General features: G+C 40.7%; 1 protein-coding gene across 1 annotated transcript; it reads right to left on the bottom strand.

The window, feature by feature from the left end:
• Nucleotides 1–1,446: 1,446 nt before the first annotated feature.
• LOC146590255 (V-set and immunoglobulin domain-containing protein 4-like) lies at nucleotides 1,447–11,839 on the bottom strand. Its single transcript, XM_085314918.1, has 8 exons — nucleotides 11,651–11,839; nucleotides 9,799–10,155; nucleotides 8,868–9,149; nucleotides 7,755–7,823; nucleotides 6,359–6,505; nucleotides 5,413–5,526; nucleotides 3,513–3,534; nucleotides 1,447–2,428 (listed from the first exon to the last, which is right to left on the bottom strand). The coding sequence occupies exons 1-8, from the start codon at nucleotides 11,703–11,705 to the stop codon at nucleotides 2,269–2,271; spliced, it is 1,206 nt and encodes a 401-aa protein (XP_085171044.1). The 5' UTR covers nucleotides 11,706–11,839; the 3' UTR covers nucleotides 1,447–2,268.
• Nucleotides 11,840–13,823: the final 1,984 nt, after the last annotated feature.

Consider the following 13,823-nt stretch of genomic DNA (forward strand, 5'->3'; position numbering starts at 1 on the left):
AGGGGGTGAAATGCAGTACCTGGCTTTGTGCAAACCACCAAGAAGTAGGTGGTGATGGGGGGCAGAACTGAACAAATGAAAAGAAAGAAACAAGTACTCTTTATGAACCATTTGCACTCAAAAAAAAAGATAAATTTTACTGCAAGACAGAGATTCTTACTAGGTCCAGCCATAGCAAACTTCGAATTGATTAAACAGAATCAGGTTTACTAAACACTTTGGGGATGTTTCAGAGAAGTTAACCGCATTAGCTTTTACAGTCACATTGCACCACGATTCTCACATTTACCAGATAATAGCAGAGTCACGAGAACATGGCAATTGTTCCACCTAAAGAACCAGAAAGTTCTTGTATATCAGCTTCTCCTTCAAGGCCTGAGTCACATAACACAAACATGAAGCACAAGTGATCTTGCTGAAAGTTAACTTCCCTTACCAGCAATCTCCAGGTCACTGACATCAGTTCTGGGCTGCCTGTTACCTCAGTCAAACCCTTGTCAGCACTTCCTAGCAGTAAGCAAGCCATCCATACATGCCATCACTTGAGTACTCATTTCCTACTTGTGCCCACATCCTTGAGTCCCCTAGATGGGAGTACARATGGGCAAGTTCAGCTATTAGACCAGTACAAATCCTTCCCTTGCTTGCAGTTATCACCCTCTTACTGGGTATCGATGCTTTTGGTAGCATCATCTCACAAGGCCTGTTCTTATAGACTTTCCTGTTCTTCCTTCAGCAGCCCCATAAAGGCTAGTGGAACTCTGATTTCAGTAAACATATGTGTTGGTCTAGGAAGGTCTGCCTTAACCTCAGCTTCTCTTCCTGGCTTGCAGCTCTTTATAGTATTTCATCAGTGCACTCGACAGGATGCAGAGCAACTGCTCTTTTCCCCAGATATATCCCATGCTGGATTAGGATCCAGTCCCTATCTTGCTTTACCCTGCTGTCCAACAGCATGTGCAATCCTGATGCATCCTCTGTGATACAAACCACAGAGAACCTAGTTCATAGATTTCTTCAGTTTCATGAGCCTGAATTTTACTGCTGGTCTTAAAACAGTTTATTTTGCATCACCAGCTCCAGGTCACAGTTGTCCAGCCAATATAAAACTGCTATTTATCCACATTTGCAGGGCTGTGGTTTTGCAATGCAGCTGGAATTGAATTGATTTTTGAATTTGTGGCACAGCTGAAATACACCTGTAGGATAAATGAGAGCCATCACCCATAGGACATGGACAGTGAAAGTGCTTGGATATACACAGATCAGCCCGCTTTTCACTGGAATCCTCTTTGTCTCTGCACCTCTGTCRTTGCTTACCTTAGTGGTATTTTGAAGATGAGCAGGTCATATAAAGATAGTCATATTCATATCAAAGTAATTTAGGCATATGTAAACAATTCTAGCCACAAGCTTAAGGAAAAGTATCTCATATCTTTCTAATATTAAAAATGCAATAAAAAGAAAGAAAATTTGACCTCAGATAGGATATGCATTGTTGCAGTATTAAAATTGCCCAAGCTGTCCAGCTCTAAAACTGAAAGCTTCTAGTGTAATTAGAAAGTGTCTGTTTTTTATTGTGAACATACCACAGAAAGGCAAAGCAAGTACAGGATGATAGATTCACAGGACATTTCTTTCCATGCTTCTGCTCTTAGTGTGGTAAGGTCCTTGATTTTAACCCAGCTTTAAGCTGTGTTTCAGCTCTTCTTTAACAGTTATCTTGCATTTAAAAGGAAACAACACCATTTAGAGAGTATTCTAGGCAGATCGTGGGGGAAGATGCACCAATTCTCAGGCCAGCACCCTCCTGCATTTTTTAAAATGCAGGAAGTTGAATGGAGCTATTTAGCAATACTTTGTGCCAGTTCTACTCCTATCAGACAAGTTGTTTATAAAGAGAATGAAATTCTTTTTGACCATATAAAGCAGCAAGACTACCATAGTGCTTTCAGCCTGGGATCTGCAGATCCTAGCTTTCAAATGCCTCYCTTCTACAGAGGTGGTGAAAGGGAATTAAGAAAAGCAAAATCAAGAGACCTGTACAGCAGTCTATAGCAGCAAAGTTTCTAAAGAGGATCACATTTTCACTGCAGAAATTTAAGGCTCCACAAGCCATGGAAGATCAAAAACTTATTTTTTAGAGAAAAAGATGAAGAGCAAGATAAGTTTTGTGTGGATAAAGGTGCTCTTCAAGATTGCTACCTATAGAGAACTGTGGGTTCTTATACAGCGTCCCTCACTTCACATTCAGATTCCTTTGTGTTTCTAAAGGTCATATTCGTTTTCTTTCAGGTTTGTTTCTTCAGATCTGTTGTTTTTCACAGGCTCTGTCATATAGTTGTTTTCAGTAGAGGAGATGGGTTTTTCATAATAACCCGCACTGTCAAAACTTGAAGAAGCCTCTGCTTTCATTGAGTTGTTACGGCTGAAATCAAAATACAATATGAAAGAAAAGTTGTAACTAAAGTACATAATGCATCTCCCAGCTGAAGAGATTTTTTGAGACAGATTCTGATCTGACTCAGAGCCATATAAATCAGGGCACTAGGTTATAACAGTATCCTGAAGGAAAGAATCTTGTCCTTTGCTTCCAGATGAAGGACAATGTGGGACATTAGAGCAACATTGCTGCAAATTCAGGGAGAGTTTCAGAGGCAGCAAAAGATTTAAGCAACACAAGAATTATGATAGCACTTCTTGGAATGACATAACCAGACAACTGCTTTTTGCAAAACAAATATGCAGAGAACCATGAAGAAATAAATGGYGAGCCTAATGCAGCCCACATCCACCTATACGGCTTATGACAACTAATATCTTTAAAATGAAGATAAATCTGTGGGGACAAATGCCATCACACTATGCATGCAGTTGCTCAAGGCTCAACTGTTGCTTCAATATGTTTTATAGACTGTTTAGGAAGCACAGCATCTGGGCAAACATCATTGGCACATTTTATCTGGGGTATAAATTAAAATACTGATGATTTGAATGTCATGATACATAGTTCTCCCTGGATGTTTTGGCTAGATTATTAGGCTTTTTGGCTTGTCTTGCATAGGTCACAAGTAGAACAGGATGCTAACATTTGAGTTTAGAAAYAGCTATAACATCTTGCCCCAGTTACGATTAAAAGAGGAAAGTTCAGCCAAGGATATTTTGGGGATGTCAACATCATTTGATTCTTGCATCAGGAGTACTGGCTCTCTAAAAGAGAGGAAACCCTGGAAAACAATCTTCACTTTGCCTTATTAGATTGAGGAGTAATTGAACAGTTTCCACTCATTTTTGATTCTAATACTGCAAAGGGAAAGATCTCTCTTCCTACATTATACGYTGATGTGGGAACCACAAAACATCCATAAAATGTACCATTGAGGTAACTTTTAATCTCCTCATCCATACTACCAAAGARATTTTTCATCTTGACAGCTAAGTGGCAACATTTTTTCTTTTCTCTGACAGCCCCCAAAGCCTCCTCAGAATGTTAGATAAAAGATTATACTCACAATTTTACTTCATAGGCATGTGCTGAAAAAGAACAGTCAAAAATTTATACCAATTTGCATTTTTATTCTGAAACAAAAATTTCTACTATGTCTTTCCTTGATATAAACAAATGACTTCTGAAGAGAATAAAAATGGAAACCTTAAATATTGTGTGAGGTAGTTGATGACTTATTCCCAGGATTCAGGTCAAAAGAATAAAAATAAAWAWAAATAAATAAATAAATAAATAATAAAAACCCCCACACCCAGATGGAGCACAACTGGGTCAAAAATAATTTGCCCAAAGTCAAAGGTAAAGTTGAGTTTAGAAACAAGAAGTTCCCAGGTCTCACACTTCTGTTATTCATTAGTTCAACAAAGTACAATTTTGAAAGTGGCTACTTTGGATTTCTTAAAAAGAACTAAAAAAAAGAATTAAAAAACCTATCAATTAATTATTGATAATTAATACTAATTAATAGCAATAGGAATTGCAGAAAAGTAATTAAGGAAACAAAGACACAAGGAGAAAACTTCGGCCACTGGTATTCAAAAGAAAAAGCTTTCTGAACTCTATATTATTAGTGAGAAAAGATTTTAASAAAGTGTTTGGGCAGGATTTTTTTAGTATTAGTACAGAAGACAGAAACATTCAATGTATATATCTATCCTATGCTTGAAGATTAAATAGGCAAGGAATTCACATCAAATAAGGACAATTAACTACAACAGTTTTTCATCTAGGTACTAACCATGGAAAATATTAAACAGCAGTTGGTGCAAACATGTATTTTACAACAGCAGAACAAGATTAACTTACTATTAAAAACCTTAAAAGCTGATCAAGAAATTCTGTAGAGCATGTAGGTTTGCAAACTATGTGATGTGCAGGAAAACCAGAGAAAAATAACCATCATGTATAAGCTTGATAGAGCAGAGAAAAATGCAGGAAAGAAGCTGAATAACGCTGACATTGCACTCTGATGAAAGAGACTACGGTACATTCGTATTCAATCAAGATTTAGATGAATAAGTTTATATTTAAATAACGTTTAAAGTATTTTCTACAGCAGAATCAACACCAAAACTGGCCTCCTCTGGTAGCCCCTTTCTTTTGCCACAGTTTGTAGGAGTTGCACTAATATGGTGCCTACTCAGAGGCAGCAAATGTGGAAAGCTTTTCTCTTATTTTGTTTCTAAGGTCTAATTATTGAGTGCAACTAGTTCTAGTGGGCTCCAGCCAGTTAATTACAGGCACAGTCCTCGGTGTCAAAGGGAGGTTGCTTTTAGCATCTGAAATTACTAGAAACCATGCCTGGGAACCACATGCAACGCTGAATTGATTGGCAAAATACTCTAGATTCAGCCCAAAGTGGAAATCTGAGGAGATTTCAGCAAGGGGCAGACTGGCTCAAATAATTCTGGCCCTGAGGCTAATTGCCTGCCCTCTGGTGTTTAATCTCAAGAAGCAGTTCGAGGCAGGCACTTTCAAATGCATCATCCCATAGGGTCTAGATTCATTGTGGATTGCCTACTAGACTGGCCAAAGACATTTGGGAAATAATTACAACCCCAGAGTCTCAGTGAGCAGCAGCTGGGCAAGTCCAGAAAGCAGCCTGAGTGTGTGTAATGCAATTGCTGCTTTTCTAAAAAGGCGTATTTTGTCAGTGTCTGAAAGAGCCTCTTAGACTCTTCATGAGATCTTTTTCCTCATCCTGAGGAAAAAGGGACTTCTCTGCCSTTTGCAGTCTTCCTGTTTTGATTCACGTATATTTCAATTAAGTACCTTCATGATTCAAATATTGGAGATGCTACAGGTAGTAATGAGCACAGTACCATATCCATCCACAAAGGCCCTTAGGAGTAAAGCCAAGCTGGGCATGCACAGTACATTCAAGTTTTCCAGAACACTCTACTTACCCTTTTTGGGCTTTCTAATGCAATGGAGAATAAAGATGATAAGGAAAACAACAGCACCACAAACCACAACAATCAGGATGATCGGGTACAGGGACAGGTGAGTCTTCTGGAAATCTAGAATGACAAAGAACAAACCTTTTAAACACAGAAAAGCTTCTGGGTTGCAATAGCTATTGACCATCTGCCTGAGAGGAAAAATAGGCTGGCTGCTCTGCCAGCCTTTGTAATGGGCAGGCAGTTATACTACTTGTTCTTATCCCTACTTCTCCCCATCCTATCACCACCTCAGTCACTTGGCTTTGAATAGGTGTGTTTGTGTAAGCTAGCTAGACTTACTGTTCTTGCATCTCAAGAGACATTGGGACCATAAAAGCCACTGGCAGAACTTACTACTTGGAGGTGCTCAGGCTAACCAAAGCTGTGAGAACCACTCAGAGCAGACCTGGACAGAATAGTTACAATGAGTCATGAAATTTGGGAGATCAGTTTATACCATCAGCCCTCTTCATTCACAGATACAGTTCAGTTGTTGGAACTGTTCAAGTTCCCTACAGCACTGCAAAGCTAGATGAACTGAAAGATGTGCCTAAACTGGACACTAAGGCTCTTCTGCTCATCCAGCTTTCACATTCAAAGACAAGACCAGAACAGACTGCTGTTTGGGAATGCAACTGGACACTAAGGCTCTTCTGCTCATCCAGCTTTCACATTCAAAGACAAGACCAGAACAGACTGCTGTTTGGGAATGCAACTATGTTGAACTCTGTGACCACCCTAATTATAAAACTCTATCTTTTCTTAGATTCAGAGTCTTTTCAAGAATCTAGATATACTGAGAGGACCATCTGAAGCCAAAATGCAGAACATTAGGGACTGAAGGTCCTGACTGAGCAGCCAATTTGGGTCCCTAATCACCTTCTTAGCTTTTATTCTGTTTTCTGCTTACCTTTAGTTGTATGATTCTTTCCTGGATTTCCTACATCAGTCTCAGAAGTCATTACTGTTAGAGGCAGATCTGCCACAGTGGTAGAGCTTCGTGGAGTCCGAGGGATTACTGAGGTAGTTCTGAATACCAGCTCTGTTTGACTCTTTTCTGTAAGAACAGTCAAAAATTGTCAAGATCTTCCCGTCAGTTTCTAGTTGCTGAAAGCTATTCACACAGCAATTCACACTATAAATTCAGACAAAGCATTACCCAAAATACAGTTTCCACAAGCAGATCTACTCTGTCYTGAGTCTAAGTTCCACAATCCATAAAGATAAACGATGCAAATTACAAGCCTCCTTCAAAACAACTGTCCTTGGTAATTTGGACCAGTTTGAAGCAGTTTTTGTATCAACTGTATCTACCAGTAGAAATACTACTACTCTGCTTTCCACTTCAGTGGTTTTCACTAAAGACCAGAAAAACAAGCAAAAAAAAGCCTTTTAAAAGAAAGGGGCGGGGGGAGAACAAATTCCAGACTATCCTGTATGGTCTACAAGTTAAGAAGTGGTATTTCTAGCAGCCCTCAGACACATCCAAATTCATTCAGACRGAAAGCTGAAGCAAAAGCAATAAAAATATTAAGTATCTTTTCACCAGCAGCAGAATATAATGTTAAGCACCGACATCAAACCTCCAATTTGACTCTTTTCTTTGCAATTAACTTTCTCTTCTTTGCCATTAAGCTTCTTCCAATAAGCTCCTTCAACTGGGGTTTGTGTTATCTCCTTCTGAAAGACCCCTGTTGTTGGGGGGCAGAGTCTGAGCGTCTACTGGGGTACATATGAGCACCAGCCATAGAGTTATTAGGTTGTTTCCCAAGGACAATCCTCCTTTAGGCTGGCTGATATACATATGGAGGGATGGGGTGGAAGTGTTCTTGGGGTGGGAGTACACTTAAAATCAACCCAAAAGCCCAAACCCACAAAGAGAACAGCTGATCCAATGCCCCAAAACCTTACCCTACAGCCCACACAGACCATGGAAATTGTCAGAAGACTGGTCTCTCTATAGCCAACCTTGAGAATACAGGCTCAAAATGCTGCTAGCCTAAAACCAGCCCACAGGATGGAACAGTTTGTGGTAACACATAAAACTCACATATACGTACAACTAGACAGCCTCAGAAAGGATTGGATACAAACCTCCTGCAAGCAAGCAAAAAGCTTGCAGAGTTAGGAAAGCAGGATGCTTTGTATTCAGAGACAGACAAATTAAAAGCTGAGCCAAACAGACTAAAAATAATACTTTCTCAAGAGTGTTCCCCAGCAGCAAAAGCCATTGCAAAATGCTAGTGTTAATCCTCCAACTGACTCCTTGTTCTAACTGTCAGCTGTAACTGCTACTAACCCCTCACCTGTGGTTGTGTGGTATCTCTCCGAGGCTCCCACATCACTGTCAAAAACCACTGTTGTTCTGGGCAGATCTGCAAGTTGAATAAAAGTGACAGGCAACAAAGGAATTTGACCATGGTTTCTTTTGCTGTAGTAAAACAGGAGAATTTTCCCACTTGATTTGTAAGTCAGTGAAAAACCAACCAACCACCCAGGTAGAGGACAGGTAGGGGACTGGTTGCCAGCAGTGTTAGAAAGTAAGTATGGTCTTAATTACTTCTATTCCTTTGMTGTACATTCTTTTGCACTGATGTGCAACTATTCCAAAAATAATGCATATTTGGTGTTAATTATCTGATCTGTGCACAGAAAGARGAAACTGCCTTGACCATTTCCTGCAGACGAAGCCGCAAGGCGGCCTTCTCTCGCCAAGGAGACCTCCCGCTGAAGCTCTGYGGCACCCTGGTTCCCAGGCTGCGGCTCCCCGAGTGCTGCCTTGGCTGCTGTCACAGGGCTCTGGCCCAGCCACCCAGAACTGAGCGCCTGCAGCTGGGGCACATGGGCACCCACTTTTATCCCACCTGGACAGAGGATCTGTAGCCCCAAAAGACACTAAGGTAGATTTGGCTCACTCTTTTCAAAGCCCTATTCCCATGCCCTGTATCATTCACGCACTGCCAGGAAGAAAGCGGCACTTCCTCTGCAGTCCTGAGCCTGCCTCTACTTCAGCCCTCGCTGGCCTCACCTCCCACCGAAGGGAGCTTGGGCCTGGGGTGCCTGCAGGTCCCAGTGCCGGGCCGCTGTCTGACTGGGACCCTGTGGGAGGGACCGGCAACTGGATGATTCCCTCACTCCCCATGGGCACTACAACCCAGGTAAGAGGAATGTATGTCAAGAGCAAGAGTGGGGCTCCCACCCCACACAGTCTGGGTCCTACAGGAACATTTTTCTCAGCCCTGCCATGATCAGCCGTGCTCTGAAGCAGGGAGGAGGTCAAACCCTGGGGTTTCCTCTCTCAGTGGCACTAAAATCACAACTCATATTTCATGTTAATGTTCTGATCTGTGCACAGAAAGAGGAAACTGTTTTGATCATTTCCCACAGCTGAGATGATAAGCTCTAGTTTGGGGACTCACCTCTCACCATCAGCTCTACAGCATCACTCTGCTGGGGAACACCTCTCCCAACCCTGTTCTCTGCTTCACAGTAGTATTTCCCTGAGTCGGAGGGTTGCAGACTCTCAAATGTGAGTTCAGCCTGACTGCTCAGATGCTGAGCTTTTCCTCCCGGCTCTCCGAGGAACCAGCGGTAGCTGATGGGTGGGGATCCGCTGGCCACGCAGGTCAAGCTGGTCCTGGCTCCTGCTGGGACTATCAGTCCCAGCTCACCAGCCCTGATGATGGGCTTAGTCACTGCAACTGRAAGACAAGCAGATTGGGCTCAGGTCATATTGGTCTTGCTGTTTTAGAAGTCTTCCCTATGCTCTACGGCAGTTCACTTGCTGAGTTTAAGCCCTTTTCCAGAAGGAACAGAGGCACCACTTATGTCACCTCTCTGCACAGATGAAGCTCAGCTCTCTTGTTCCTACAGACAGCTTTATACTAGCTATGCCACTCATTGCAACTCCTACACTGAAGGTCTTCTCTGCTGTGTTGATGCCATCTCCATTCCTCTATAAATCATCACTGCCCAAAGAAAGGGAATTCTGGGATGTATTTGGTGAAAGAAGAGCAATGCAATATCCTAGTTATTTCCTTTCTCCTGTGTATCTCATGGAAACATTGGGCAATTAGACAAAAGTAGAGTCAGGGAGTAAGAGGCCACAAAAAAAAAAAAAACAAAAAACAAAAAACTTCCCTCTAATGCTTGAGCTGGACAATGCAGTATTATGGGCCTGAATTCTCTTCCCTGACTCATTTCCTGCTTCTCAGAGGAGTCAGACTGTACTCAACAAAATGCTCCTGTGTTGGAAGCAAGTGAACACTGACTACGTGGTCTATTAAATTGCTAAATACTTTCTGAAAAACAAAGACTTCCACTCTTGCATAGCTTTCTTTTTGGATTTACCTTTAACCACCTCAACTGTGGTGGTGATCTGTTTTGTTATCAGGCTGTTGTTGTTGGCTTTCCAGGTGACTTGGCAAGTATAGGTTCCCCTATCGGAGATTTCAAGTTTCAAGATGTGAAGAGACACGTTCCCTGGAGAATTCTTCGGGATACTGATCCTATCTCTGTACTCAGACAGTAGAATGTGATCGCCAGAGCTGTCCCTCTGAAAGATGGTGCCTGAACTTTGGTCATGTACCACAGCCCAAGTAAGTGTTTGCTGCACAAAGTCTTTCACAGGCACATAGCTACATGGCAAGATGGTAGATCCCTTCCATACGCCTTCAATTTCATTAAGGCCAGCCAGGTCCAGAAGAGCTGCAATAAAAAAGGAGAGAGAAAAGGAAGAGTAAATAAAAAACTCCTCAGCTAAACAAAACCCCACCATCATAGCGAAGGCAATTGTGAAACAATGGTGAGAACATCAGCAAATGGAATTCACCAGATCACAAATGCTGGCAGTCAATGTAGAGTGAAGGAATGTCTTGCAGGGGATGGGCTAACAAAAGAGCAACTTGGTGTGAAGATGACAGATAATCCTTCTCACAGTCAGCTGCGTCCTAAAATACGGCATATGTGCTGAATTTCTCTCTCGTGCTCTGTCTGGTGTTTACAGGTAAGCACCAGACAGAGCACAAGAGACAAACAAGAGACAAATTCAGCCTCAGGCAGAGCATGAGATGAGAATTAGTAAAAGGTTTGAGCTTGAGGGATCCAAATCTAAGTTCCACAGCTCCCCAGTMACACTTAACATTATCCTTCTGTTACTTAATTTCACTTTCAGGGCTTTCATAGAATCAGTAAGGTTGAAARGGACCTCTGGAGATCATSTAGTCCAACCTCTCTGCTCAGCAGGGTCACCTAGAGCATGTTAGACAGGGGTGCATCCAGGCGGGCCTTGAAGATCTCCAGAGAACTTTCCTGAGAAGCACAGCRTGTTAACAGCAAATCACGACACAATTTTTACACCTCCTCTTCCCTGTTGGCTGAACAATCATTCTTTGCTTTTCCATACTACCCTGAACTTAACCAACTTAAACAATAGATCAGACAAGTCTAAAACTCTCCCATTTTTGCTATATATATTAAAGAGGAAGGGGGAGGGGAGAAAAAGGTGTTTCTTCAAATCATTTTCCTTATTGTTAGGGGTGAACCTACAGTTTCAGACACTTTTTAAGGTTCCTAAGTCTTTCCTCCTGGTTTCCAAAACTCCCCTTTGTTAGTGCCATCCTACAGATGATATGGAGGCACATCTAAGGTCAAACTGAAGGGCTCTAAGAATCTTTCTTCATGTAAGTGGACAATAAGTAGATCGGGATCCGACCGAGATGAATTGTGTGTCTGGCTGTATCTCTAGCCTTGTGATTACAGCAATATGTCTTTTTCCTTACTACTGTTGTTCAGTTTTAATAGCTATTCATGCTTCCCTTCAGAACTTCAGAACTTTTTGGAAGCTGGCATGCCAGCCAGAACAGAAAGTCTTTATGGACCATGGGTAGTACCTTTTGGTTTTAGCTCAAGGAATATCAGAGCTAACCAGATGTCTAGTGCTGTCCTGCTTGCTATGTTCTTTGAAAGAACTCATTATGTTAGATATAAGGGCTTTGTATTGGACAGCATTTGCACATGCTTCATGCACTGTTACATTCTGCAGCCACTAGATTTGAAGCAACTGAACACCAAACCAGAAGTATGCAAAGAAGTTGGCTTTTTCAGCTGTATTTCTGTTCCTGAAGTCCCTGTACAAACACCTACACAGACCTGTGTCAGGGAAGGAGCTTCCTCTGAACATAAAAACTTTTTCATTACTTACCATTGCAGAAAAGAAGAGTGCTCATAAGCACAGCAGTTCTCACCAGCATCCCCATCCTTTCCAGGACTGCAGCTTCTTCAAGTAAAACAGACCTAATCTCTCAAGGTTAGGAAGTAAAGCTGCAACACTTCCCTTTCTTTATTCACTTTGTCATCTAGAATCCGGAACAGCTGCTGATTGTTTTTCCTTCCTCTTTTTCCTCCCTTCCTTTTTTTTTTTTTTTCCCCCCTTTTTTTTAAAATAAAAGAAGTATGTTTTAGTGATGGCTGTCAGAGGTGCGGGCAGAAAAGAAATCCTAACAGAGGACAAAAAGAAGGAAGATTAAGATTTATTTCTACTCTAGTTCATATTTCCTACTGTTTTGTTGACTAATTGATTAATTGCATTCAATTAACAATACAGATTAGGGATATATGGACCTGGATTTCTCTATGGTCTGCTTTGAAAACAGGTAAACAACGATATGCCTAGAAAGAAGGAAAAAAAGGTTGAGACTATGAAATCATGACTTCTTAACTTTAATGGAATATAGTCATTTAGATAAACAATTTAATCTTTTTTATTAACTTCAGCATTGGATCTGTCTAGGAGAAATGGCTACTCTCTACTGAATCTAATCTTCAAGAGATTTTAGATACCTATTTCCCTTCTCTATAGCTCCATTTTTCTTATCTTATTCATGACATAAATCTCTTAGGCTTAATACTTCATTGCATTCAGTAAGCACTTTGCTATTATTACATCTATATTCAACCTCCAGCCTGCAAAAGCATGTAGCCAGACTAATAAAACACAGTCAACACAGCCAACAAAATCTTAGACCAAATGCCAAAATACAATTCCCTTGAATTATAGTATGACAATATTTACGTCTGTAAAAACACAGTACATGACACTAGATCAATCAGTTCTGCATAACTGATTCTGAAGTACTGGAAACAAGGGGAAAATTTGCTTGTTGTACTATTATGCAGAGCTTAAAGATAGCCCCACCTACATTATCATTTATGCACAACTTCACTAGGCTGTTATGTAATGTTACATTAAAAATGGGAGATTTGTATATTATGTCCTGGACCTCTGATACTATTCTGTTCCTTTTTCTTTCATACTTTTTACTTTTAATATGATTGCTTCTATATGTATTCTTTGAGTCATTGATAGTTTATTCTGTGTAATAAGGGTGCTTAAAAGCATATATGCATATATGAAAAAAATTGATTATTTGATATTAATATTCATCTAATTACAGCAATGTTATCGGTATGAGTTTGAATTTGGTTCCTTTCAGGTTATAATATTTTGATCTACGTTCCCCTGAAGACTGATTTTATTACACGCAGGTGTCAGTTTTCCAACTCTGGAATCTCCTTGCCTTTATTTGGATAAAAAAAATCTTTATAACCTGTTGTAGTCACAGCCTGGAGAAACATCAGTTCAGCTCATTTCTTATGGTATACTACATTTGTAGTTTTAATTAAAGAGGATACCTAGTCAACCTAAAGCCTAAATATTTCTGCAAATGTCCTACTTGAAAAAATATCAAAAATATTTGTTAGTTACCAACAGATTTTTGGGAACTGCTTTCACATCCTTCTTCTTCGCAGCCCTGTATTTCCTGCATCAGAAATTTTCCATGAGATGCAATTCCAATCCGTAGCCACTCAAATTGAGAGGAAGAAATTGTTTGTGCTGGTTGCAGTGTTTCCATACTTCTTGGTTCAAAAAAAAGAAAAGAACACCTTAAGTTCAAGTTAATGAAACTGCTTCTATGGATGCCTGGGCAGGAAGACAAAAGTGTATCTTGGCTCAAAGCAAGTCATAAGGGAACCTACTGCTAACAGTGTATGTGCCATCCTTGAAACTGTTAGACTGAGAACTACCACTGCTTGATGAAAAAAGGTGTGTGCGTATACATATACAGATATATATACCTTTTTGGTTAGTGGGAACACRGGCAGGAGAAATCTCTCAGGTCCTTTATATGATGCAACTTAAGTACAGACACTTGTACACAGAGATGAAGCTTGGTAGCAATCATGTCTCTTCCTTCTGCCTGGGAAAACTGTAATTACACAGATACTGTTTTTCAAAATGGCAATCTTTCTTTAGGAGATAGCAAAGTATTTTTAGCAGGGCAGGATGAGGTGGCATCATGTAGTCCAGGAAAAAC

The sequence above is a fragment of the Rhea americana genome, unplaced genomic scaffold, assembly GCF_003343005.1.
Source record: "Rhea americana isolate MKP2758 unplaced genomic scaffold, rheAme1 scaffold_414, whole genome shotgun sequence".
NCBI lineage: Eukaryota > Metazoa > Chordata > Aves > Rheiformes > Rheidae > Rhea > Rhea americana.